The 27,997-nt window shown below is 45.1% G+C and overlaps 2 protein-coding genes across 4 annotated transcripts in view; one reads left to right on the top strand and one right to left on the bottom strand.

The window, feature by feature from the left end:
- The first annotated feature begins 136 nt into the window (after positions 1-136).
- RAB35 (RAB35, member RAS oncogene family) lies at positions 137-15,111 on the top strand. Its single transcript, XM_055715267.1, has 6 exons — positions 137-353; positions 4,106-4,156; positions 4,907-5,030; positions 11,597-11,721; positions 11,820-11,944; positions 12,472-15,111. The coding sequence occupies exons 1-6, from the start codon at positions 302-304 to the stop codon at positions 12,598-12,600; spliced, it is 606 nt and encodes a 201-aa protein (XP_055571242.1). The 5' UTR covers positions 137-301; the 3' UTR covers positions 12,601-15,111.
- A 107-nt stretch (positions 15,112-15,218) lies between these two features.
- BICDL1 (BICD family like cargo adaptor 1) overlaps positions 15,219-27,997 on the bottom strand; it is a 52,569-nt gene continuing 39,790 nt past the window's right edge. For 2 of the 3 annotated variants that reach the window (XM_055715253.1, XM_055715240.1), the window contains 3 exons: positions 27,374-27,504; positions 24,577-24,697; positions 15,219-20,354 (listed from right to left, as the gene is read on the bottom strand). In XM_055715253.1, coding sequence (XP_055571228.1) covers positions 20,154-20,354; positions 24,577-24,697; positions 27,374-27,504 — 453 coding nt within the window. In that variant the 3' untranslated portion in view covers positions 15,219-20,153. Of the gene's footprint in view, positions 20,355-23,535; positions 23,645-24,576; positions 24,698-27,373; positions 27,505-27,997 lie in introns of all 3 variants that reach the window. The other variant, XR_008733058.1, reaches the window with a different exon arrangement.

Here is a 27,997-nt window from a genome sequence, read left to right on the forward strand (position 1 = left end):
CCTGCCGCCCATGCGCGGCCCGGGCGGGCGCGCGACGGGAGCGCGCTGGGGGCGTGGCGGGAAGCGCGGCGGGCGCGCGGCCGCCCTTCCCGCGCAGGCGCACGAGGAGGGCGGGCGGCGCACGCGCGGCCGCGTGCCGGCGCAGCTGGCGGCCCGGGCGAGCGCTGCGCATGCGCGGCGGCACCGCTGTCAGTTCCGGCTGTTTGTTCGGGAAGTGGATCCGGCCGCCGCCGCCGCCCCCTCCCCCCCCCCCCCCCCCCCGCTCGCTCCGCCGCCCGCGGCCGCTCCCGCCGCCCCGGCCATGGCCAGGGACTACGATCACCTCTTCAAGCTGCTCATCATCGGCGACAGCGGTGAGGGCGGGCGGCGCCGCCCGGGGGCGGGGGTAGGCCGCTGGCAGGGTGGCCGCCCCTCGCCTCCGCCCGGGCCGTGAGGGGCCTGAGGGCGGCGGCGAGGCCCGGCCGGGCGGCGCGGGGGCGGCGGGGGGGCGGCCTTCTCCGGCGGGACCCCAGCGGCCGGTTAGCCGGCGGCGGGGCCGCGCTGCTGTCGGTGCGGGCGGGTCGGCGTGGCCCCCGCGCTTTGAATGAGGGGGCGCCTGTGCCCGGCTTCCCGCAGTCCCGCCTGACAGACCCGCGCTGAGGCGCGGAGCAGGGCCGGGCCCGGGAGGAGGCGGCTCGGCACGTACGATCCCGGGCGGCATCGCCAGCCCTCGCCAGCCCAGCCGCAGGCTTGGAGGGCGCCTGCTGATCCGCTGGGATGCGGAGGGAATTCCCGTCCCCTGTGACAGGCGGCTCAGGGCACCGATGGGAAGGGCTGGCAGCTCCTCAGCCCTAGGGACCATTGTTTCGAGTGCCACAAATACTACGTTTCAGTACTCTTTATTATCTTAATTATTCCTTAACTCTTTCCCTGATTCAACCTGAAGTCTTACTTCTAGAGTTTGTCACCTTGTTTCAATAAATCCTTGAAGAGCCGGGAGCTTTGTGCATTTCTACTTACAGTAGGATGCGAGTACCTGAAATAGTTGTGAATAAGGGGTAGTTACAGATTTTTGAGAATAGACCTGTAGTTACTTCTGCAGCAGTTTCAGAAGCTGGTGTGTGAACTCAGCCTGTGTCTGGTGCTTTAGTCCAGGCACATAAGTACAGAGACTGGGAAGATTCCTGCCTTCAGTCCAGTTCAGTCTTGGTAACACTCCAACAGCTTACAGTTTAATTTCCATAAACTGGAGAAGATGGCATCCACCCTCTTTTTTTAATAGAGGTGTGGTCCATAAGGCAGCAGGTCCCAGCATGCAGCAAGGCATAGCTCTTGGGTGAAAGTGTAATGTTTCATGATCTTGGCAGTTGTCACCTCCAGAAACTTTAGCTCTATGAAAAAATACTTTATTCTATACTAAACTGTGGTTGCATGAAGGGATCTAAAGAGGGGGAGAGGGCGAGAGCTCCAAAATGGCTTAAAACCATAGGCACTTTTGGGAGCCTATGGGTTATTAAAACCAAATGCTGTATTTTGAGCAGAGCAGTAACTCTGTTGCTTGCTGATGAGTTTCAGAACTGTTCAGGCAAGATAAACAGGATGGTGAAAACTCTGAGGACGACTTCTCATTTTAAACAATAAATGGCATTTCTTAGCTGAGTCTTCTTGAGCAAATTCCCTGTAGTGTACCCAATGAGAGGAAAAAAGTGGTGCGAGAATTGTCGGGTTGCCTGTAGTTCTCTGTTGTAATTAAATCTCACTATGTAGTTTGAGTATTGATTTTTTTCTTTTTTGTTTTTGCTAACCCCAACGGGAAGGCTTTGTCCCTGCTTCCAGCAAACAGTTTGCTTGCCTTGTTTATTGATGTTTATTCCCTGCGATGGGAAGTGGACTGATACCGGATAGGGTGATTCTGCTCATCTGCTTTCCTCTGTATTATGCAAATATGTCAAGAGGGTAGTAGGTCTGTGTGTTTTTAGAACAGGGCATCTTGAAAGGCTGGTAGTGATTTCAGTTGTGCCAGATATTTAAAAATAATACAGATGATCTGTGCTTTGCATGTGCTGCTTTAATTCACTTTACCATTCAGTAAGATACGGGTCTTAGAAACCGGTACGGCACAGAAATTTGCTTTTAATTTTGATTCTGCAAAGTCAATAGGCCTTATTCTGTTTTGTTTCATTTTGCTGTCTTCAATAAGCAAAGAGGCCCTGTTAGCCTTTGCTTTTAGATCTTCAAATAACTGCGTAGGAAGTGGAGGGTCACGAAGAGTGTGGTTTCTCTGTATGTGAACAGTGCAGGTCAGAGGCAGTGTTTGTTTAGTGAGATCGTTGTCATCGGGAGCATGTAGAATTTCCTGAGTTCAGGAGGTTTCTCTTGTCTGGAAGCTGCCTCAGTGCATTATAGGCAAGACTGTCTGTGCAGCAGTGGACCATCTGACAAAGCAGTGGTCATGTGCAGCCCATGCAGCTCTGCAGCGTAGCCTGAGGCTGGCTGGTGTTTTGAGAAGGTGGTTTGGTCTGACACTTTTAAGAAGGTCGTGGGTTCCAGCATCTGCTTTCTTTTTACTAAGCCAGAGGCCAAGGCTGCTTGACCAAGAAGCATAGTACTTGCTGAAATAGTTAATTATTTATTTTTTTTAATTCTTTTTTCGTAGCAGACTGGTATTTTGCAGAGGTTTAGCTCTTGCTAAATAACCAGTCCTCTGTTAAAAGTTCAGGAGCTGCTCTGCCACTCTTTTTGAGCTCAGAGGTTTTGAGTGTATGCATGCTGTAACTTTGTATTTTTCAGTAGCATTCCTTCTTTTTTATTTTTTCTTTTTTAAAAAAGATTTGTAATGCTTGGTGAGAAGTGAGCATGGCTTCTCCAGATGTTTGGTGATTTGAACTCTTTGTAAATGAGACCTGGCTTTCTGGAATCGTGCAGATTTTTAGTTTTGTTTTGGTTTGTGGGTTGATTTTTTCTTTTCCCCCCACTACTAGCTATCTTCAGATCCCAGCAACTGAAAATTATTGGAGTTCTGTATAGTCTTTGCATAGGTCTTCTATTAAGAAGAACTTGCCAGTTATACATCATCAAAATAATTAGCTTAAATAACTTCTACCTGAAAAGATTTAATAGATAATCACCCTGGTGAAGCTGAATTTCCTCTTCATGCCATGGCAGATTTTTTTTTGGGGGGGGGGGGAAGGGAGAGGGGACATTAACAGCAGAGATGTTATGCAGAGGTAACAACTGAGGCATTCTGATTCTCAGATTCCCTTGGTTGGGTGTGCAGGAATGAGTTTCTTAATGATTCTTGTCTGAAGCACTGTGTGAAAAATGCTTCCCTGCAACAGGGTGTGGTAAGGGTGCAAACAATCATTTAAGGAAAACTTGGATAAAGTGGTACTCAAAGCACTTGGAGAAATGTTTCATGGAACATTTTGGCAAAAGGTACAGCTTCAGAAAGGTATGTGTCCTTCCCGTTAGATGTGGAACAAGCCTGTTTTGGATGGCAATACAGAGCAATAGTTCCCAACTCCTCTGTTTGGTTTAGGCTTCTGTTAAACTGTGGCTGTGATAACATAAGCTTTATAGTACCAAACCCTAGTCTGATTGTCAAAGTAGTCCAAATTCCACTGCTGTTCAGCGCGGCATAATGAATGGGAGGTAGGCAGTGGTGTTAGACACGATGTGCAAGTGCCGTTTAATGGAGTAGTTTAGAGCAGTGTTCTTAGTACTTGTTAATTAGCAGGACATACTCATTTTTGGATCTTTCTTTAGCAAATATAAGCCTACTGATCGTTAACTTGCTTTTAGTTATTACTCTTTTCTGACCTCTCAGAACTGACCACAGCTCAAAAGCTACCATTTCAGAGTTTGCTGAGGGCTGGTGGAAGGAGGAGACAAAGAAACCCCTGTACTGCTCCTACAAGCATACCGGGTCTTGGAGTGACTGTAGTGGGCTTCATCAAATCCTCAAGGAGAGTACTCAGATGAATAGTCAAGGTGGATGGTACTAAATTACCTGCTGGGAAAATACCCTAGTTAGAGTTAAAAATGCAGTGGATGGGTAAATGCTGTTACGTTATCTGACACCCAAGATGACTGTATTCAAAGGTCTTGCTGTCTTTGTTTGTCATAGGTGTGGGCAAGAGCAGTTTGCTGTTGCGTTTTGCAGATAATACATTCTCAGGTGAGTGTTTTGTTTACTTCGGTAAGTGAAACAGTCAAGGTCTGCTCCAGTGCTTCTGGCTGGCAAGGAGCTGTTGTTCTGCGTTTACCCACTGATGGCTGCTCTAGGAATACATTACATTTCTAACTTTGCTTCTCTTGGTATAAGCCTATACAAGCCATCCTGTCTGATCTTCACTTGCAACTGAAAGTCCCACAGTATTTAAACACTGACATGGTTCCAGAAATAGCTTAGGTTTCTTAGCTTGTGCTGGCTGTTCTGTGCAGACTTCCTATTGTCCATTTGGGATTTAGATTGATTGAATGTTGTGGCTAAACCACTTACATTTGTGACATAACTAATTTATTGGGAGGAAACTCTTAGAACAGACTGTATTCAAAATAAGCGATTGCACAAGCATTTAAAGCAAAGCTTTGTCTCAAAGTTTTCACAAGTAAAATGCTTGCATAGTTACATATTTCTTGAGATATTTGTGTGCTTACTCTAGGCCGCTAATGCGGTAGAAGAGTAATTTTATTTTGTAACACTGAGGTTTAAATTTTAAGGTTGGCATGGAAAATGATTAGCTGCAGGTAAAAATATGCAGATCAGCATGACCTGATAGGGCATTTTAAATGATAGGCAGATAGGAGGAACCTTGTTCTCCTGGCTAATCTGAGAGCTACTGCCAAGTAGCATTCAGAAGTGTGCTTTGGGACATCCAAAATAAACAAGACCGGGGGTTCTCACTTGTCCGTGCTTTCCCCTCAGGCAGCTACATTACCACAATTGGAGTGGATTTTAAAATCCGGACAGTTGAGATCAATGGAGAGAAGGTGAAGCTACAGATCTGGGACACAGCTGGACAAGAGCGCTTCCGGACTATTACGTCAACGTGAGTATAACTGGGCTTTGTGATGTGTAGTTTCGTGTAGGGATCTTGTAGTTTAGAGTTACAGTTTAGATATTTTAATGTTGCAGTTGATTAGCTAACGATAGCTTTGTGATCTGTATAGCAGGACTTCTCTCACCTGCTTTAGACTGATAGCAGTGGTGATATTGTGGCTGGGTTTGAAACTGCGATTTCAGATTTCCTCACTCTTCTGTGTATTACCGTGGTGGCTTTGTCTTATTCCTCTGCTGCTAGTTTGCAAATGGTAGAAACTGGGGGCATTTCACTGCATATAGTAGAAAACTTGTTTCTGAAGCCTGTCCAAGGTTATTCTCTGATTGAATGTATTGCAGGAGTACAGACTGCAAACCCTCTGTCAGTGTCACATAACTAATGAATAGCTTTGAGATTGAAGAGTAGGATTTCCGATATTCAGTTTTCTTTTATGACAAATGCATTTTAGCGGCTATCTTTGTGTGGAGCTCTGTTGAGGCAGACACCCACGTGATGTTAACCTTTTCCTTGGTTCGAGTTCAGTTTCATGCTCATTGTCCTTTTGAACAGTGTGTGCACAGCTTTTCCTGTTCCTGAAGAAACCACACCCAGAGCTGCAGTGGTGGGAACTAAGAATAAAATGTGTTTGTAAACTGATTGCAGTGAAGGAGGGAGGGACTGCTCACCGTGGCACTCAGGGAAGAGATAAAAATGCACTCGGAAATGGAACTTTGGTTTCCTTTGGGTGTTAATAAAAAAAATAATAAATCTTGAAAGACTCAGGTGTTTCACTTGATCTTTCAGGACTGACTTCTCTTCTGGTTCCTATTTGAGAGGAGGATTGTTTTCAGCTGACATATTAGTTAACTTACTCAGACATAAAAATGATGAGATTGGTTGCATATGTGTTACGCCTGACCAGCTAGAAATGGCAACATTGAACCTGATGTGTGCGCTGCCCCTTTCCTCTGCACTTCTATATGGATATTACTGGATTACTTCTGTTGTTTCTTAAGTGTTTAGCTTGAAAAGACTCTTGTTGCCTCTTGCAGGGTTTCTGTGTGTGACAGCACTTCTTGTTTCAGTGCTGCAGGCAGCTTCAGGCAGGAAGTGGTGGTGGGGGCAGCAATGCAGTGCTGCGGCTCGCATCAGCTGTGCGCACAGGCTCATCACAGAGTGCCCAATTAGTGCTGAGTCAGCACATGACCTTCCTGTTTTCAGATTCCCTGACATGACTTGGAGCTGCGTTAATGAGCATTGGTTCGTGGGGCTGATGCCAGCTAGTTTAGAAAGCCATGGTATCCGGCACGGAACAGGGAATACCAGGAAAGGAGGTTTCCTTTTGTGAACAGGAGTAGCTGCAGATTGGACTTTGCGTAGTGTTTTATGTAAATTTTTTTTCTTTGATCACATTTATAATAGATAAGGTGAAATGGTTTGAGGGCGTTTGTGCCATGACCTGTTTGAACTCTGCTACTAATTTCTTTTGCCTAGCTTTTTACCAAAGTGAGGTGTATTTTACTCTTTGGGAAGTGAAGGCCCCCGTTTTCCTGCCTTAACTCTGGTAAAGTAGTTACAGAATATTCTGTGGTCAGGGAAAAAAGATTTGAATTTTGTGCAGCTTTAAGCAAGCAAGTTCCTGTTGCCAGGTGCATTTGAGGTGTTGAGGAAAATGCTTTGGGAGTGCTGCTTATGTTGTCATGAGGGCTCCTTTTGCTGTTAAGTTGGCTAGCTGTGACTGTCTAGCGCTCACTGATATTTTTCAAGAGGCACTCTGGACCTAATGTAACACCTTTAAAAACGGGAATTACAAGATTTGGATTTTAGAAATGGTTTCTTTCTTTTTCTTTTTTTTTTTTTTAATTGGCAAAGTAATACTGTAACTGATTTGCTTATCCCAAACTGAGTGACAAATCAAGTTACCATGCTAGTACTTATGAAAGAGCTTGGCTACCAAATCATGGGTGGAGTGCGAGTGCACTGTCAACAGACTGTAGTAGTCTTTGACTGCACTGAGGTTAAGGGTATAAAAAGGTGTTCCTCCAGTGTTACTGTAGGCCAGGAAGTCCCTTTGCAGTTGGAGCTCAGACTGATGTTAAGCCAAGCCTGGCAAGCAAGCCTGAAATTAGAGCCCATCTGGTAAATAATAGTAATTGGTTGGAAGTACTGCTGTGTAGACCTAGAATTGCAAAATGGTAGAGGTAGTAGGAAGTTAATAGTGGAAAATTAGGAAACATTGAAAGGTTGTTCTATTTTTATTTTACTTGATTACCGGCTACAGAATCTGAAAAACAGAATGAAACTGTTAAGGAACAGAAGTGAGGTTGATCTGGAGCATTCTACAGAAACTCAAGAAAACTAAACTAGATCAGAATTTCAGACGGGGAAGTATAAAAGACAGCAGCTGTTTTTACTCTCTATTAAATGTGGAAATACTGGGATAGCTAGTGCCTAGAGGGAGGGGAGGCCAAGTTTTGTGAATTTGGTTTGCATGGAATGTCTTCCAAGCTAAATTTGATTTAAATTCACCAGAGATGTAGCATGCCAGGGCTTGGCTATATTAGCAGGAATGCTTAAGATGCTCGACCAACCAGTTCCTGTATTTGACTTGGTCTTGTAGATAGGACTACTTTGTCCTAATTCAGGTCTGTGGTTTTAGGATTTAGGCTTTACATAATCCTTGTCAGATGCTTGTTCAGTATAAATAGTGATAGCACAGGATCTTCTGCCATCCATTTGTGTGGAATGGCATGTTCAAGAGAGGGATAAGCTTTTTGAAATGATAGAATTGCTGTGTCTTGTAAACCAGATGTGACGGTCAGAAGACTAGTTAACTGACCTGTTACAATAGATACACTTCCTGGAACCTGAAAAAAAGATGAGTATGAAAACAAAATTATTAGATGTCTCTGGAATTGGTTAGAATTCTTGATGAATGAAAAACAAGGAAACATGTATACTACAAACTAGTGAAATATTAACAAAGGTGCTGGATTAAGCCAGTAACCTGTCTTTCACGTTGGCCAGTTACCTTTCTTTTTTTTCTAGAAAAATGAACATATGGGCTCTAGTGCTGCACTCAGTAATACTCTGTCTCTTCTGACTTAGCGACCGTCATGCTTCATGAAACTAGCTGTTGTAACTCCAGATGCTAATCCTGGGAAGCATTTACTAGAGGTTATCTGAGAGCTTTCTCGCTGGTATTTTGTAGTAGGGAGTACTACAATGAATGGCAAAATGTTCCTTTCTGCTTAGAAAGGTGGTCTTCAGGATGTGAGGGGAGAATGCAGATGGCTGGAAAACATGGTGAGTTCAGTTAACCAGTTCCTAAGATTTTCTGTATCGAGCCTGCAGTATTAGTAGGTAATGTTTCAAAGGCAGTAAGCTTATGTCTTTAGGCTTCTTTAAATATAATTCTATAGGTAGAACAAGCAATTTAGGTGTTTGTTTCAGGTTAAATGTTCATATTCTTAAGCCTTTTCCACACCAGAGCTAAATGTAAAGCCTTTAGATCTAGGTGACTTTTCCAACCATATGGAAGATGGTTGGCTACTATCAAGCATCCGAGGGCATATACAGGGCAGGTTTGGTTGTCTTTCACCTCAGTGGGGTACTTTCACGGACACTCTAAACATGAATAACTGTTGTCTAATTTTTTTATTTTTTTCTGTATTTCACGAATGTATTTATCACTAGGAGTAGTAGCAGTTACTGGTTTCTGAGGTTTGTAGGGTACATGGCAGAGTACACCTACCATATAGAGGACAGCTAGCATCAGTCCTTTAGTCCTTGAGTGGCAGGCTGAGATTAAGAGCTTCATTTCTCTTCTGCTCTCATTTCTGTGGTCTCCATCTTCCCTAAAATGTGGATGGGAAGAAGATAAGGCATTCTTTCCCTAGTGTCAAAGCCTAAACTACCTCTTGGTTGCCAAAAGCACAAAATTTACACCTACTCCTCCCTGAATGCCAAAAGCCCCATCTGTTCTCTACTTGCCAAAGCCTACAACTTGTTATAAAAGCAATTCTGCACTGCATCATTCTGAAATTTGAAGTATGGGGTAGGATAAATCAGATTTTGTTTTCTGCTACTGTCCTGCACTTGGGGTTGGACAATCTTTGCTGTCTCTGTTAAGCCTAAAACGTTATGTAGGACACAAAGCTGTATCTTAACAAATGATAGAAAATAGCATGACTAGCTTTTTGAGAAAAATGTTTATTATGGGGCCTAAGAGTTGGAGAATAAAAGGTAGTCATGGTCTTATCTCTCCGGCTGCTAAAAGGTAATGTCAGCCAATGGAGAAAATGACATTTTAGTGTAGATGAGGGGTTGGCAACCTTTCTAGAATGACGTGCCAGACAATTTTCCCTTCTAAAAATAGAAGCAATGTCTGCTGGTAGGAACTCAGCAGGAGTCAGGGGTTGCTGTCTTGCACAAAGGAAGATATTTCTGATGAGGTGGTTGGCAATATTAGTGCTCTGTGACAGGGGAGTGACAGGGGGTCGCAGCTCCTGTGGTGCAGTTTTGAATGCCATAGCGGTCTGTGCTGCTTGTTCTGGCCCCCAGTCCTCATCCCTAGGAGCAAACGGCTGTGCTGATGACATGTCAGGAATGGGATCTATACGTGCAGGGTGCATGTTATTCTACTCCCTGGCATGATATGCTTTGCCTAGAAAATCTAGGTGCGTGGGCAAGGTAGGAGCAGCAGGATGCTCCGTTGGGTCCTCTGGTTCGGATGGCTGGGATACCAGGCATGGTTTTATGGTGTGCACAGCAGAACGAAGCAGCTTGTGTAGGTGTAGCTGAACCACTGCGTTTCTCTGAAAACTGAGCGTTGTCTTTGCAAATGTAATGCTCAGTGTTAGGGAGGAAGTGGTAGGTCAGCCCAAGGGTTGCTGGATTAAAAGACTGTTAGGTGATAAGGGAGAATTTGAAGATAATGAGTTTATTGTTCAGATGTAGAGAAATCTCCTGTATTGGTAGGATCGGAGATCTTTCCCTTTCTGATGCTATCACACAAACAGCATTCATCCAAAACAATGTGCAGTACGTGTTAATGTCAGGAGAGGATGGATGGATTATTTTTTAAATGTGTGGTTTCAGGCCATGGAATATTTTTTCCTCTAAGTGATCTAAGTTATGAAATAAAGTTGAGCTCGTAACAAAGCAAAGCACAAATGCAGTCTGTAGCAAGTTTGAAGGCTATTAATGGAACTGATTACGAAAGGACTAGAATATTTGAAAGTGCAGGATCTCTTAAGGGGTGGGAATAAGTAATTCTTGCCCGAGTTAGTCCTTGCCAAGGAAAGTGAATGTAAAGCATAAATTACTGGTGAAACGCAGTGTGGAAGAAGTATTTGACTGTCTTCTGAAAGTGCCCAGATGAGCAATAAGAATGGGTTCTCCTACTTCTGTGGAGTATGTATCTTGTCATAGAGGAGTATTATACCCAGTGACAGTATTATACCCATGTCACTACAAAGTGATCATGAGAGGAAAAGGGTCGAGGGGGGGAGATGTGTGCACTCTGTATGTGATATATGCCTATCTGTGGAAGTCTGTCTTGGTGATTTATAAAGGTAGGTGGCTTCTGTTCTAGAAGGGATGATGAGGCTGATCATAAGAAAGAAGAGGAAATGAAAGGGAAAGAGCAAATCTACACAAAATATAAAAACTAGGTGCTGATGAAGACCTTGCTGTCAACTGTTTTAATTATTTTTTTTTTTGTCAAAGCTGCCTAATTTGCAGTAGGAAAAATACCTGGTAGTCCTGTGAATGTGGCTGAAAAACGAGAAGGTGGAGCTTGCTTTTTTTTATATAGCATTGGCATGGTGCACATACTGTCTGCTCTTAGTGGGTTTATGCAGGTGATAATGTCGGAACTTGAATTGAGATACTTTTCTTGCATATCAGAATTGCTTATCATCTTGTAAAGGTGGTGGTTGCCCAAGACTAATGGGAATAAACTGAAAGAAAGTTTATTTTTAATGGCTAAAGGTAGCAGAGCGCATTGAATGCACATACGGAGTCGATCTGTTGAGTAGGAAGGTGTGATCAGAACACAGTCGCTCAACAAGACAAATTTTTGAGAGCTCAAGAGAACTGTGACTGAGGGTTGAGTATATCAGAAGATTGCTGAAATTTTAGTCTGTAAGTGATCTTTCAAAGATAACAAAAATACTGCAAAAACTGAGTGTGGCTTGTACAACACGAAGGTTAACATCACGGCCGGTTTTGAGGACATACTGGGGGCACCACTACCTTTTGCTTACGTAGCTGAAAGACAATATTAATCTTTGAAGGTCCTGACAACCTGAACAAGGAAGAGAACAGTAGTATTTGGACTTTGAAACCTACTTGTATAGACTAAATGAGCAGGGGACTGTAGGTTTAGAGTAGCATGTGATCTAGCTGCTGTAAAAGAATTAAATGACTCCCAGTGGAACAAAAATGGGGGCACTTGATTACCGTAACTTGAGGATTTGTTATGAATCTTGTAAAAGTTAAGTGAAAGAGAAAGAGCTGAGAAGGTGATACATGGCTGGAGTTAACATTTTTTGTCTTTTCCTGCTCCATAGGTATTACAGAGGAACACACGGGGTCATTGTTGTCTATGATGTAACTAGCGCAGAATCTTTTGTGAATGTAAAAAGGTGGTTGCATGAAATTAATCAAAATTGTGATGATGTCTGCCGGATACTAGGTAAGTTTGTAACGGAATAGTTGCAACATTTTATTTATTTAGTAGGCTGAGCTGCTGAAGTACCAAAATGACTTTTTTTTCTTTCTTTCCTTTTTCAGTGGGGAATAAGAATGATGACCCAGAGCGAAAAGTGGTAGAAACAGAAGATGCCTATAAATTTGCTGGGCAGATGGAGATCCAGTTGTTTGAGACCAGCGCCAAAGAAAATATTAATGTGGAAGAGGTAATGTAATACACAGAAGAGTATAGCTAAACTATTTGGGGATAATGGTCTGGGAAAAAATATCAATTACATTCTTCCCATTGAGGAAGAAAGATAAAATGCTTTGTACAAGTTGCAAGTAAGTAGATAAAATGTCAAAAGGAGACATTCAACTGTGTGTGGAAGAGTTGGCGAAGCGAAATGAAGGAGCTCATGTTGCATTTTCACTTGCTTTACAGTGCGTACATACTGGGCATGGTCTCAGGAAAGACTCACTAAATTGCTTCTAGGAGGTGGGACTGCCCAGTCTTCACTCCCGGCTTCAGTTGCCAGACTGACCTGGTTTTATTTACAGGTTTGGGAAAGAGGAAGGAGGTGGGAGTGGGTTGGGAAGGTACTGGATTTCCACTTGGCCTGTAGTGGGTTGGGGAAGATCTCTGAACCATTGTTGAAATACCTAGAAAAGTGGCGTTGCTCCAGAAGAACAGCATCCCACAAAAGCTAGCCTGAGTTCATGGGTGGTCTGAACTTGCTTGTTTCTCTTGCAGATGTTTAATTGCATTACAGAGCTAGTCCTGCGAGCAAAGAAAGAAAACTTAGCAAAGCAGCAACAGCAGCAACAGAACGATGTGGTGAAGCTAACGAAGAACAGTAAAAGGAAGAAGCGGTGCTGCTAATGCCCTTTCCCTGCTGCAGTGACTCTGCTCTCAGGCAGATCAGCCCCTCCAGCTAGACTCTGGCAATTCCACTGGGGCAGGCTTTGGGAGGACTTTCTCAGTTTTGTGCCGTTATTTAAAGATTATTTTTTTCTCCATGTTTTCTATCAAGAGGCGCTGGCACCTTACCACTTCAGTGCCAAGAAGGTATCGGATGGAATCTTGCCCCCTTCTCCTCCCCTGCTCATTCCAGTGCGCCTTGTAGACAAGAAGGACGTTGCCTACCAAGTGGACTAATTAACCCAAGAGTTTGTATATAATGTATATTGCTTTAACCAGCCTCGCCTCCCTGTTGTTGCTTTGGCTTATGCCTTCTTAATGTCAACCAATCATGGACTGCAGAGTTCATCTTTTTAAAGAAATAGTACAAAGTTCTTAAATCAAATTGGCCCCAGGCTGGCAGCAACTGCTTCCTGGGGCTTCCGGCTTCATTTCTGTTGGGCTCCAGGCTGGCAACTGGCGCCCCTGGGGCCTGTGGCTTCACCCGCAGCTCCAAGCTTTTACTGGGGCTCAGGCTTTGTTTTTCTAGGTACCAGGATTGCAGGTGTTGCTGCTGGAGCCTGGGGTTTCACTTCACCAGCCCCTGGGCTGGCAGCTGGTGCTGCTGCTGGGGCCTTGAATTTCAGTTTGCCGTGATCCAGATTTGTGGCTGGGTCCTTGGGTTTCACCACCTTGTGCTGCAGCCCAGCTGTACCTGTGCTCTCCTTCAGTTTGTATCAAGATACCGAAAAACAAACCAACCTGCAGAAGTGGGATTTATGTGGATAAAACTTTTTTTTTAAAAAAAAAGCAAAGTTTTAACTCCTTTGGCCTCTGCTTCTGGTTCTGCCAGGGTCCTAAGTGAGGGTCCGTTTCTTTTGAGAACAACAAAAACCATGTGATTCTGCCAAAACCCCCACACTTCTCCTCGTTGCCCTGTCCACAAATAGGCGATCTGAACTCGAATGTGAATTTTGGTGGCAAAGCTTTTGGTTTTGAGAGAGAAAAGGCATAAAAATAAATCCAGCTGTTCTGGATTGATGTCTGAACATGAAAGCTGCTGCAGGATCATTCCCAGGATTCTTCCGTTAGGAAGGAGGACTGCTGTTGAATGTTAAAGAAATGGAAAGCTTGCTTGCTTGGGTTATGTAGTGGTGGAGGATCACACCTGGAAACAAACTGGTCTCACCGTGCTCAGCAACAATTTCCTGGCCCTTGTTGGCCTTTCTGGGAAAACAAGGGCTTGGTTCATCAGCCTGGATAGATGTAGCTAAAGGTGGAGAGTGTATGTGCGTGTAACTAAAATATCGAATGGGCTGAAAGTACATGCTCAGCACCTGAATAATTGCCTGAATAATAAGAAAAAAAAGAATTTTTCCTTCAAACGACTAAAAGGCACGGAGGGTATGACTTCCTTTAAGACCCTGAAGGTGGATGTTTGTCAGTCAGTGGCCCTGTGGCATTGCTGGCCTTAGTTTGGTAGGATGATTCACCAATGTCCATGAGCTTTTCAGCCCACTTCTCTCCCTTCCTTTCCCCTCCCCCAGGAGAGGCTAAGTTTTAGTCACTTACTTTGCCTGCATTTTTTTAGATTTTATGGGTTGTGGTAAGACCCCTAATCATACAATCACATCACAATCAATCACTTTAAAGACTTTCTAAAAAATGCAAACAATGAATGTGTAACACATTATTTTTTAATCGGTTCAGGTGCTGGGAGTATGTATCCAGCTGCCTTCACCCATCTCTTTTCTTCACATATCTTTCATTGGTAACCCAAGAATAAGAATGAGCTGGGATGATATTGCTAGTGTGAGCTCTGATAATTGTAAGACTTGAGCAGCTATGGAAAGTGGCGGCTTACGTTACACTGGTCCATCCTGTCTGCTTTCTGATGTCGAATGTGGTGCGTGCCCAAGGAAGGAACTGGGTCAGCCCTCAAAGCCTTCCTGTTGAAATGAAGCTGTCCTGTGATGGCTACCACTTTCAGATTTGAGGGCCCAGCTGCGTCGGTTTGGGACCCTTATGGTAGCGTGTGTGCAGATCTAGGAGGGAGTAACTTCATAGAGGCAGAAGTAAAGAAAATGTCTGAATTTACTGGAAATGATGCAATAAAATGAGGAAATGGTGCACCCAAGCCTGGAGTGTTCTCTTCTATGGAAAGATTGATCCTCTTTGAGTCCAGGTCTTTGTGGCCACGGTTTGAACTCTGCCAATCCAGGTGTCCAGCTTCCTGGCTTAAAGCGGGATTTTTTTGGTTATTTTTTCTTGGAGCTGGCTGTAGAGGAGCAGTTACCTCTCTGCTTTTGCCACTGACTATTCAATTGGAAGGGGTGGGGACTGTGTCTCTAGTGGTGCTGATGTGAAGTTTCCTAAATGTTGAGCAATGGAATGTCTAACTGGTTTGCTAGGATTATTTCTGTAATGAAAGTTTCTAATTATGCTTTTTAAATAATTTTAAAAAACTAAAAATAAAGGTTACAAGCTGCCAAATCTTTTTCAAGGCTCTGTTTCCTCTGCTGTCCAGCATTTGGAGGTGGAGGGTGGCAAGCCAGGGGTGAACTCTTCTGCTATATGTAGATGTTGGTTGTTTTTTTTTTTCCTGAGAGGGGGTATTGGCAAAACCATAATCAGTGCTTTCAAATGTTTAGTTATTGTTCTAGTTTTAAATGTGAATGAGTGAGTAAGCTGTAACTGGTAACCTTGTTCCTGTGTGAAAGTGAGATGCTCATGATTTTGCTATAAACTTTTGTCTCTTCTGTTCAACAAAAAGTGGTGAGTGAGCTTTGAAAGCTTCTCCTCCAGGGCAGCAGGGGTCAGACCCTGAGTTGATTAAAAGCCATCTGGAGTCTCTCCTTGCTTTCCCAGGAAATTAATGTATGTGTTTCTGTATAGGAACTATGCAGCCATCGCTGTTCTTGTTGCCCTTAGCATTCACTTACCCCTGCCTGCCCTTGATGCGTAAGCAGGTTATGGAAGGCAGGTCCTCGCTTCTGCAGGAGCGTGGTGAAAACTGGCTGGGGGAAGGTGCCTTGTCGTCTGTCTGCGCTGTTCTGCTGTTACTGTAGAGGGGAATCCTGAGGATGTGTAGATGCTCTGAACTGCAGCTGGCACAAGCTGGAGATATTTCGTTGTCCATCTGTGTTTTGTGTCTAATCTTGTTAAAGATTGAATATCCCTCTGTATAAAAGCCGGTAAATGATAGAAATGGCTGGAAGGTGGAGATGATTTACAAGCTCGCCTTTCTATTTTCCTGTGCAGCAGGAGATAACAAATGCTTCAAATGTTCTTTCTCCAGGACCGTTCTCTTCTGGACATGTGCAAGTGCTTTATGGAGCTGAATTTCTGGGGGTAATAAAGTCCCAAAGGTGATGTTGGGTGTTAAAGATGACAGTGAACTTGTTTTGCAGCTAGGCAAGATAAGCAGTGACTTGACACCTGAGACTGTATTGTATAAATGATCTGTTTTATTCTGAAGAGAACTATTTACAAAAGAAGTAGAGCATTGTTTTTACTAAAAATATGCCTTTATAGATTTTTATAATATGTATCTTATAAAAACCATACATTTATTTACATTACTGCTACATACAAAAATTACAGCACTGTGGCATATGTACATATCTATAGATACATTCTTTCTGCTTGTCCCTGCTGTGTGCTTTTCCCCTCTTCAAACTAAGGAAATCATTGCTGCAGCACCCAGACGCTTCCTTTCTTGGCTTTTTGGTTAAAATGATCTTGCTTTATATAGCCAAGTGGGGAGTAGAGAGTTTGCCTGATATAGAGGCGTATCTGGAATTTACCATTCTAAGTAGGACAAGTGCACGCACCTATCAAGTCGTTGTGCATGCAGCACTGCCTATAACCTCACTCCTTGCTTCTCTGTGCAAAATTTGTCTGTTGTCATTAATCGATCTATCGTTCATCTCAATGGCAAATTGCTGATCTAAATTTGTATTAAGATAAAGTGCTAGTGATTGACCTTTCGTTTACACTTACTTGTTTCTTGTTTACAGTTGCTTCCCTTGCAGGAGATTGAGCCCTTCTCCCTTAGGCTAGCATAAGAAACGTTTGCCCAGTCAGTCACCTGTTGCCTAACTGTGGGAAAGTTCTTTGTAACCTTAATCTCAGCAGGCATCTCTTCTCTGTGCAATATTTGAACAGTGGCTGTGCAGCACTACTGTTTTATTTACCAGTATCTCAAAAGCAAGGCTGAGTGTTGTATTCAGAGCTGCTGATCCCACTCCTTAAATCTACTCGGGGATCCTGTGTACCTGCTGGATCAATGTGCTTCCTCCATCTCGTTCACTGGGGCTGATGTTTTCCTTTGCGCCACGTGTGTCCTAGACCTAGAAGTATCAAGTATCACAAATGGAGTGTCTTCTAACCCAGCACTGCAAGGATGGTTCCAGGCTCCTGGCTGTGGCAGGATGGAGATGAATGTTTTAATGACAGCTCAAGGTGAAGTAGTCAGGACCTTGTTTAAAACACAACATGACAAATGACGACATGAAGGACTGCATTGATAAGGTTTTTCAAGACAGAAAACAAAACCTAGCTGCTATGTTAAGGCAGTTTCTGTTCTTGTTAAGTAGCAGCTCAGCAGAAAGAGGTCTCCTTTGGTGTGTCGTCCAGTTCATTAAACCCAATTCTCTTGTATTTCTGGGTTTAGTAGTGCAACTACATCTTTAGGATTAAGGGGCTAGTTTTAAGAAAGCATACCCAACTGGCACCTTACAACATGCTGACTTTCCTCTTGCAATCTCTTACATCACTTACTAAATAAAAAAAACTGCAATGGGCTTAAGGTAGGTTCCTCATTAAATGAAGAGATACGCTGTGCATTTCAATTGCCTACCCCTGCAACTGGATGAGTCACTTTCCTCTCAGCAAACGCATAGCAGAAGGCACCTTTCTTCATCTCATTACTGCATCTTCATTGGATAGCTTAAGGTCCTTGCCTTAGGATTGCATACATACATACATACATACATCCTCAGGGGGTTAGAGTCCCACACAGCTGCTGGGCATGTGGTTTGAAGAGAGCTGTTGGGGCCTGGGAATGACAACTGACAGCAGAAAAAAAGTCCATGAGGACCAAGATGTTCACATGGCTCGCCCACAAGAAGCAGAGCATCGTTTTCAGATAGTGTGTAAGACAACTGTTCACAGGCGTTGCTGGCATTCATGAACCCACACCTAATTTTGCAGCTACCAAAGTTTATGTTAATGCATATGGGTGTAACTGAGTCCTGACAGCAGGAGATGCTGGGCGTGTGTCTCGTGTCTCTGCCCTATTGAGAATCATGACACAGGGGAGACAGGAGGATGAGAACTTGCCATCCTGAGAGCACGCTTGGCACTGCACTAGGTCCCCTCACCTCACTTGCACAAGTGGACACAAGCAGATACTCAACAGTCGAGCATTGCCTAGAAAGGAGAAGTCAAGATTCATTTTCCTTCCCTGCCTGCGGGACTCCCGATTCCTTTCCCTGTAAGCATCAAGCTGTATTAGTGGTGCTTTACCCAAGTCTTCCCTGGAGCAGGATCTGCAATCCAGGTTCCATTGCTTTCAAGTAAGTGGGTTTTACTACTTAACTTTTTACCATCATTTTCAGTCCCAAAGAGTACTCTGCTCCTTGCAACATGGAGCTACCTTAGTGCAAGATGATTTCATACCAGTGTGGTAGTTTCATGCTAACAAGGAAATATGTCAAATCTTTGTAGGCAGAAAGGGTATCTGTACTGAGGTATTATGGATGTTCTATCCCATAGATAAGTTGAATAATAATAAACCCACAAGCCACCAACCTCTTACCTGCTTCTTAGAAGAAGGTGTTTGATACCTAACTAGCAGAAAGCTTGTTACTGTAAATAGTGAGCAGAGATAGCAGCTCCCTGTAGGATGGTGTTTTAGCACCTAAGTTGCTGAGCAGGGCAGAGCTGAATGTGTACTTGGCTCCACCTGCTGTGGGCCGGTGTAGGTGGTAGCCTCTTTAAAGCAAGAGGGAAACAACCGAGGGCCTGTGGGTATCGTGAGCTAGGAGAATGTATGAAAACTGCATGGCAGCAGCAGGACATCTCTGAACTTAGGCTGGCGTTCCTTGCTGGTTTATGATGGCAGGCTGTGGTAAAGAGGAGAGCTGTAAGGTGCCCATTCAGTGTGTAGGGAAGGTCCCTACTGAAGTATTGCAGGAGTTCCAGCACCGCTGTGTGCATACAACAAATAAGCCACGTTCCTTCTCATTGACAAGTCATGCTTACAGCAAAGCAGGCTCTGATCACCTTCCATTGAAAGGACATTTGGCTACCTGCTTGCCGAAGGGCTGAGGAGTAAATGACCTGCAGGCAGGGACAAATACTCATCTTTTTTGTCAGGCCGTAGCTAATGTTACTGCATGGGGCAGAGCAAGCTGCGGGCTTTCCAGAGCTTTGTAGACACCCTAATCACCTGTGGCTTTAGTGAAGGTAGATGCCCGCCTGCTTTCTGAGGGTCAAGTCTGCCAACCCAGTGTCAGAGACCTACAAACATTATTACAGGTAGGCTTTCAGTGAATTATGAGTTAGGCTTCTTGCGGGCCTGTCCAGTTAAAATGACAAGTTTCTTACTCTGTTTGGGAGGTGTACATGCCTTTGTGGAAAGGTGTGTGACTTGCTGAAGCTCCACAACTACCTTTGGCCATTGGAGGGTAAGTAGGTGCCCCAGGACTGAACATCCACAACTTTCATCCAGTTTGTAATCCCTTGTAGATGGTCAGTCTCTTGGGGAGAAATCCTTAACATTCTGTGTAACTACAGACTCTACAACTCTTACCACTGTAACAGGAGGGAGCTAGAGAAGACAGCAACATCAGCAATCTTACAACTGCTCTGATCTGTGAGGAGCCTGGATTCCCAGCAAGAGGCAAGCAGCTACGCAGAGCTGCAGGGGACATGGCGTCCAGGCAGGATGTGCAGTGAGGGCTCAACTTCCACCACAGAGAAAGCGACACTTGTCAAAACATGGCAGTGCTGGGGCCAGAGCGACTCCAGTCTCAGTGAGATGGATGAAGGATATCACAGCTGCTGCCAGAACTGGAGGGAGGTGTAAGTGACTCCCCTTTCTTCTCTTCCATTCAGCTTTCTTCTTCTCCCTGTGCTCACTGTGATGGCAGTTCTCAATCCCCTGTGCTGCTTTGTCTTGGGGCTGCTTATGTCCTTCTCCAGCATGAGAATGCTTTTAAGACAATCAGATTATTCTTCACAGCAGAAACTAGGCTGTGTCAAAGCGCCTAAAATATACCCTGAAGTTTATCACTTCATTTATAGAATAGGAAAAGTTTCTTTCTATTAGTATCACATTGCTAATTTGCAAATCTCCAATTCATGTAAACATTTGGTTCAGACCAGGTGCGGTGTAAATAGTGCAGAGTCTCAAGGGTTAACTCCTTTGCCCCCTTCTTTTTACTTAATTGGGTCCATCAGCAAGCTGGGCAGCTGCCCCTCTCCCCATCTTGAAGCAGGAATTGTTGGAGAGGTTTCTCTTTTTCAAATTAATTTTTCTTGAAAAAGGAAAAGAGACGGTTCCCTTCTGCCCCAACGGGCTCGTCCCCCTGCTGCTCCGGCCTGAACACGGGGGAGGGTCTGGCACTCCGTTTGGCGCCGGAGCCACTGGAGAAGGAATAAGCAAGCTGGCTCCATTCCTTCGGGTGTTTGTCCATCAGCTGCTGGTCAATGACCCTGTGCATGTCATCCTACGGCAAAGGGAGAAGAGAGGTTGTCAGTGGCAGCTGATGCTCAAAGAGAGCTCATGCAGGGACGCGACTGGAATGGGTGCGAAACGTGCTGTGATGAGATGGAGGAGGGATGATGACAAGAGTGGGGACAGGCCTAGCTCCCCACCTGGCGGTAGGCTCAGCCTTGCTTGCTGCCCTGAGGCTTTTTAGTGAACAAGGAAGGTAAATAACACAATTCTGAGGGATGAATTGCTCAGGTGGTCTCGCAGAGGAGCATTGTGCCTGCTTGGGACTCTGTGACACCCCTAAACTATGTTTTCCTGCTGTCTGCAGCTTGCAGATGTCCCCTTTAGGGGGAGAAATAAATAAGAAAGAACAAATGCGGCTGAAAGGAAATGCCAGGAAAAGTAAGGCTGTCTGTCCTGAGCAGATCTGTGTGCTTGCCGTGTGGAGCAGGCAGGTAGGCATGACAGAGCTGTCTGCACAGCCACTGTTAGTGGGGCTTCTTTGGGGAAGGTGCCGCTGGGAGCCGAGGGGCTGGGGCCAGGTGTGGGCCCACCAGACCCCATGTGGGTTTTGCATCAGGCTTACTAAAGAGAACTGACTGCCCTCATCCCTTAGACCTGCTCCTTCCCCTAGAGCCAACAGAGCAGTGCGGACTCTCTGACCGCCAGCTTGGCATGAACAACTGCACTGTGGTTTTCCAGAGGCACCAGAAACACTTTGGTTTCATCCACGTTTGCAGCACAGTGAAATTGCTCTACCCAAAATAATGTCAGTTCTGTTGCCGCTAATGATATGCTAACGTGTTCCTTGAAAACCTGGCTATCAATTATACAAATTTTAAACCTTCAGATCCATTATTTCTGCTATAATTGCATATTAAACTTTATCTCAGTGAAAACGTGTGTACACAAAGTAGCCGCACAGGAGAAATCAACAGTTCTCCAGAGATTTACTCCCTGATTAGGGCTTAGGGCACTATCTGGTGAGAACAAAGGTATGTTTTTATATATGTATATATATATATATATATTTGGATGGGCTGTAGGGGTGGAAGTGCTGTTTGTTTGGAACTCGGGGAGCACTGAGATGGAAGGGAAGGTGCTGCCATTGCCCAGTGGGTGCCCCAGCTGCTCTGTAGCTCGATGTGGAATAAAACCAGCCAGCCTGGACTGGAAACTTGAATGAAGGCTAATCTTTTGTTGCAGCATTTTTTGCAGGAAAAAGGATTGATAGCCATGGCCTGGACCTGAATTTAGTATGGGGACATTCCTTGGGGGAGCAAGAGGGTGCAGAGCTACATGGACTGGGGAAGCTTTGGATCTTTTTAGAGCAGGGCTGGAAAAGGAAAAGGCAGAGGGAGAGTTGAAGAGGTTAAGGTAAACATCAGCATTAAGGTGAAACAGATTTCCAGAGGTGAAGCTGCCATGTGAAAATGTGTAGCACTTGGATTTTGAAGGCACCTCTTCTAGTAAATGAGGTAGGCACCCAGGCTCCAGCATGGCAGATCTGTGTCCTTGGTTAACCACATAACAACAGATGAATATGATTTTGAGAGATATATATATGTAAAAATACTATATATATACACACATAAAAATACAGTATGCACTATTGAGCTATTGAGACTGCACTGTGTTTGGGTCACTGTCTGATGCGGGAATCAGAGAACACAGCACTTGGCTGTGGAGATTTGGGGTAGGTGTACAGAGAAGGCTGGGGCAGAGCTGTGGTCCCTGCCTTGGCACTGGGCAGGGGCACAGGAGTGTCCGGGGATGTGGAGGGACGACAAACACCAGCGGTATGAGTCCTGCCCAAAAAAGCAGTCCCATAAAGCTGGATAACATGGTACTGGTGTGCTCTGGGCATTCTAGGTAGGAGTTTCTGCTCTTTGCAGAAGAGATGAGGCTGAAGGAGGTGCAAATAGCATGTATTCTCTTTGTGAGCTGGAGCTGGGCTCCCTTGCATGAGATGAAGGTTGGAGCTGCCCAAGGCGACCTTGGAGGCTGGTGGCTATGGTCGTGCAGGCTGCAGCGCTCTGCTGGCACTGCTGCAGCATCTCCTAACCTAACGGTGCCACTGTCATTGCACGGAAGCCACTGAGCTCTCATTTCAGAGAAGCAGCCTCTTTACTTCCGTATTCCTTTCCTACTCCCAGTAACACTCCTCCTGCCCCCAGTCAGATAATGATGAATATCACTGGGGGTCAGCTAAGACATGGAGGGGAGGTGCACATCTGCTCCTGTGCTAGGCTCAGATGTGCAGGATTTTGCTTGTGGCATATTTTATAGACTGTATGATTATGTGCTTACAGAAAACTGTAATCTTGTTGATGGCCCTTGGTAAAGTGCAGACTAGAAGTGTGCAAGAGCAAAACCTTATTAGATTAAAGCCTCCATTTATGCCCAGCTAAAGCACAGAATCTCATCCCCTTTTATCAGAAACATTCAGCTTTGCAAAGGAGTCCCCAAAATACATAAATTGCCTGACTTGTTTTGTGCCTCTGTGGTTGAGCTTCTGTTCTGAGGACATTAGGTGCTTGGAAACTATTTTGCTGCCGTGTAATAACACTTTAGGACTTTCATGTTGGAGTCAACTTTCTGTAGTGTTAGTGAGCCTGATCCTCATCTCACAGAGCTGATAGGAGCAGGGTTGGGGTTGCTGTATTGCTGCAAGTGGACAACAGAGTGTAAAGTGAGAAAGCAAACACCTGTTATTAAAACCCTAAGCTGGGGATACTCCAGCACTAAATACTGAGTGTACTAGTAAGTAGGTCTCAATTTATACCACCCACCCAAACTGAACGAAAACTTGGATATAGGCAGTTCCTATGCAGAGCACTGAATGTCACTTACTAGGTAACAAGGCTGAGAAGTAAAATCCCAGTCTGTATTTCAAGTTTTCCACATATAGATATGCTGAATACTGAAGATTAATGTTGTGTGCCTCAGCCTGGCTTTCTTTGTGGTGACCTGGGGGTAAAACCTCACCACAGGGTGTAGGATGCTGCCTCTTGTGCCCTGGCCTGGCGCTGGGATGGTGTGTGTGTATACAGAATATGGGTGGGTGATGGAGACCCCCCACTAGCCCTTCTTGCCAGATGACAGTGAGGACGGACACAGATGCGGGTGATGGTGGCAGCAAATGGAGCAGGCAAGGGGATGGAGGGTGCATGGCAAGGGTGCAGGGAGCTCACCTCAAAGGCAGGAGGGGTGTACGACTAAAGCTGTTGGTACAGGAACTGAGAAAGGCCACTAGATCAGAAACCAAAGGAGCCAGATAGTAAAAAGCCCTGAGGAAGCAAACTGTAAGCAGGAGAAAGAAAAGAAAAGAAAAAAAAAGAAAAGAAAAAAAAAAGAAAAGAAAAAAAAAGAAAAGAAAAAAAAAGAAAAGAGAAACGAAAACACAGTGGAGTTGAAACAGGAGCGAGGTTGTACGGGACAGGTTTCTACCGGTCAGGCTGGTTGTTAGTAGAGTTGGGGTCTTGCATGGTCTGCAACAAATTACTATAACTGGCCTGGACCTTTTTTCTTGTATTTTCCTGTTTTCTATTAAAGCAGCCCTCCCTTGGTGCTAGCTTCCGAGAGGAGACAGCTTTGCTCTCGAGGGCTCTCTGCCTTTACATGGGCTTCCCCTGTGTCCCCAAGTAGAGTTTCTCCAGGGCAGCTGCTGAACTGGTGCAGGTTTGGGTTTTTTTACCTTGGTGGAGAGCTGGGATTTTAGCTTCTCCGTCTCGCTGGATCTTCTGAGTTGATGAAAACAGTGCAGCTATACCACAAAACAATTGCCACAAGCTCTCTGCCTCCCACCTTTCTGCTCTGTTATGGAAATGCAAGGACGGTGCGGTGCCCACACATCTCCAAGGTTGTGCCTGCCCAGGGACACCTCCTCCACAGACACCTTCCCTCCCCAGGCCACAGCAAGTTACTCTGTAAAGCGTATGTCAGTTGTGCTGCATGCAACCATGAGATACGGTTTGTTTCTCCATTTTAAATGGATATTCCTGTATAATTAATTAACAGCTCACAGCTGAAAAGCTTTGAGCAGGGGAGAGTTATGTTTCAGCCCCCTGAGCACCACTGCATCACTGGCTCCTGCAGAGGCAAAGGCAAACACTCTTATCTATGGATGCTCAGGCTGGTAACACAGCAAACCTACAGGGAAGGGGGAAAAGTCCCCCAAAGGTGCCTCCTGGGCTGCGTGCCACCCTGCCCTGCAGTGACTGGGAGCTGCTCACCTGCCAGGCCTCCAGCTGCTGCGAGAGGTTCACCTTCTGCTGGATGGCATCCAGCAGCTGGCTGTTGAGGGACATCATGTCAATCTTGCACTTGGCCAGCTCCACCTCCACTGCGTTCTTCCTGGGGGAAAAGGGAGAAACTGGGGCATGTTACTTTTTCTTTTTTTTTTTTTTTTTTTTTTTTTTAAAGGAAGTGGTAAACACATCCTTGAGGAGAAGTCAACAATTTCTTTCATTGGGAAGTCCCCAAATCCTAAGCAAACAAATTTCTTTTGTTTTCTGGACAATCTACTCATCTGAAGAACGAGACAGAACTATGGACATCATTACTATAAAAATGGCAGATTTCTGGTAAGAACACTATGAAGAATACAAAAAGATATTCAGATACACTGCTGTGTAAGATAATATAGTGTGCCTAGCTAACGCGCAGCATCTGCCATTAAAAATGGAGATCTAAAATGAGGTAGAATTTACATATAAATGTTTTTTCCTTTTCTTCTGTTTACTAATGCATGGGAAAGGAAATGGTATGTGCTAAAAAACAAATGATCTATGTCTGATCACTTGATCAATAAATTGCAATATAAAACAAAAGAAAAAACCAAAGAGTACAATTTTGCTTTCAGCTGGGACTTGGACTGAAGGAAGGAAGAAATGAAGAAAGTTTATCACAGCACATGCTTTTTGAGAATGACAAACTGTTAACATACTTTGAATTAAATATTATGCTTTAAGGAAAGCTCCCAGTTTCAATGGGGTTGTGCTGGCCCTGGGAACACTGCTGCTGTGTTTCTTTCCAGGCATTTAGTGGCCACTGGGCATGTGATGCTATGGCCATAGTTGCCCAAAAGGCCCTGAGGGTTCAGTGGCTGAGATTTTCCAGCTGTTACTGGCTAGTGGAAAGGAATTATCCTCTAGGAAGGAGCAATTTCCTAATCTGCCAAAGCTGGGAAATGCTGCTCACCATGCTGGGAGCACACAGGTGAGCACAAACCTTAAGTTTTCAATTAACTGCTGTGTGATGGGAAACTGTAACTTGACTTGCTGGGAACCATCTCTCCTTGCAAACATTTTCAGGAGAAATAATTGCATCTTATTAACTGTAGCTAATTCATTGCCTTCTAATAGCTCCGTTGTGCTCTCCTGCAGAAGAGCGATTTGGGAATTTGTGTTTATATTCCAGGTAGTGGTTGCTTAACACCTCCTATTATAGGATCCTATTTTCCTATTGCTTCCTGTGTTGCCAAACTTCAGCTTCAAGCTAAAAATTTTCCATGCCAGATGTCTGCCTCAGGCAGTGATTTTTTTTTCTGTTCAGAGTTAGGGCTTTTTTGAGGGAGGGCTTCAACAAAAATGACGTAACCCTTGAGATGCGATGTGGGAAGCATATCGTGAGCCTCCCAGACAGCTCTTTGCCTGGGAGCAGCCCGCTCAGTCTGTGGAGGGATGCTTTCATTTCTAGCAACAAGACACTCTTGTCTGCTTTCACTTGCAGCCACTTTCTGCTCATTAATCACCCGCCACTCACCCGTGCACACTTGTCACATCCCCCTTTCTCTGGGTTCCTGCCACTGTAGGACTGTCAGCCATAAATATTAGTGCTTTGTCCCAGCGGGGTCATTAACCATCATGGAGAAGCTGTACCCTTCCACTCCCGGCTGCGGGTTTGAGCACCTTAAATAGCCTTTTGTGTGAAGCTCCCCGTTGCTGCTTGGATATTACTGGGGGATTTATTGCAGCGGCAGTGTGTTGCCATAGCCACAGCAGAACCATAGCCACAGCAGAACCAGCAACCCACGCGCACTGGAAATGTCAGAACCACCTCTCTGCACCCGGCAGTGCAGCCAGGATGCTCCTGATTTTTGCCAACAGATGGAGGTGTTACAGAGGACAACGATGGGAATTTGGTAGCCAGCTATATGGGCAAGAACAGCATGGATGATCAGGTCACTTAAAAAAAGATGAAGGGATTGTTCATGCTGATTGATGCCCCACAGCCTCAGAGGTGCAATGTTCTCGTGCTCCTCCTCTCGCCGAGGGCATGAGTGTTAGGCATTTCCGTAAGGAGGTGGACTGGTGGTGTTCCGGCCCGTCTGCTTATTGGAGAGATTATCAAATGTATCCTCAACAGGGAGGTGAAAGTTTCTGCCTCTCTCCTCGAGGGAGAGACTGTTTGGGCAGTGTGGCAAGCCCAAGCACAGAGCTGGGCAGGGGCGGTGTGGGGTACAGGGTAGCAAAACTGCACAGGACTTCAAGGAGGATGGGGAAAATAAAGTCACAACAGTGGGAGAATCCTGAAAGAATAAATAATTACAGGAGTGGAGGAGATACAAAAAAGACCCTGGAATGGGAAAGGGGAGTGAGTGACCAGACAAATGGTTGAGGGAAGACGCCCAAGCAGGGCCGTAATGGGGATAGGCAGGAAAGCAGGGTTGTGTGTCTGGAAGAGCAAAAGAAAAAATATGACAAACAGGACAGACCTAGTGTTTCCATTTGGTTCCCCTCCTTGCTGCGACTCATACCAGCACTAGAGATGGCAAAAACATTGTTCACAGCATTCTCTTAAATGCCCCCAGTCTTGCCATGGGGTAGCTCTGGAAATCAGCATCTCCTGCCTTGCTCCCCAGCTCCTGGCAGCATTTCCCAATGCCAGCAAAACCAAGACTCACTTCATAGCTTTTTAGCAGCTACTGAAATTTATGGAGAGTAGGAGAAAGCCACCCTGGAGGCATTTCCTGCTAAGGCACTCTATAACTGTTAACCCAGCCTGGCTTTGGCTGTTCATACCACTTACTTGGCAATGGCCTCATCTCGGTCCCTGATGGCCTGCAGGAGCCGTTCACTTGTCTCCTTGTCTTCAGCAGCACCTCGCAGCCGGTCCCGTTCCTCCTTCAATGTTGTCATTTCCACACTCAGCAGTGTGACCTATGGGCAGAGTAAGGGTGTGAAAATCCAGGGTTGCTCAGATAAATTCACCACAATTGTGGGGGAGAAAAAAAGCCACATGGGCCAACCTGGAAGCTGAGCTCACCTGCTTGTAGGAGAAGCTGTGTCTGCTGGGAGTGGGCTGTTAGTGCTAGTGCAACCCCCCATGAAATGTGCCAGCTCTCCCTGGGGTGCCACCAGTGCTGGGCTGAGTAAGATAGGTCACCAGGATGGCCCCATTAACATGCAGCAACAGCACTGAAAGCTGTGCAGCTGTGCGGGGCAGGACCCACCTGCAACTTTGCTGTCACTACGGTATTGGTGCTGAAATATTGCCCCGCTCCAAGTGGTTTGTATTGTGCATGCATCCCGTCAGTCTGCCTATGGTGTTCTGATCTTTCCAGGGTTAAATTATTGCAAACTTCATTTAGCAGCAAGTAAGATTTTTGGAGAGGGCTGTTAGGTCTCTTGAAGTAGTATAAAGCTAAAGACA

This window comes from Falco cherrug, chromosome 1 (assembly GCF_023634085.1).
Source record: "Falco cherrug isolate bFalChe1 chromosome 1, bFalChe1.pri, whole genome shotgun sequence".
NCBI classification, from domain to species: domain Eukaryota; kingdom Metazoa; phylum Chordata; class Aves; order Falconiformes; family Falconidae; genus Falco; species Falco cherrug.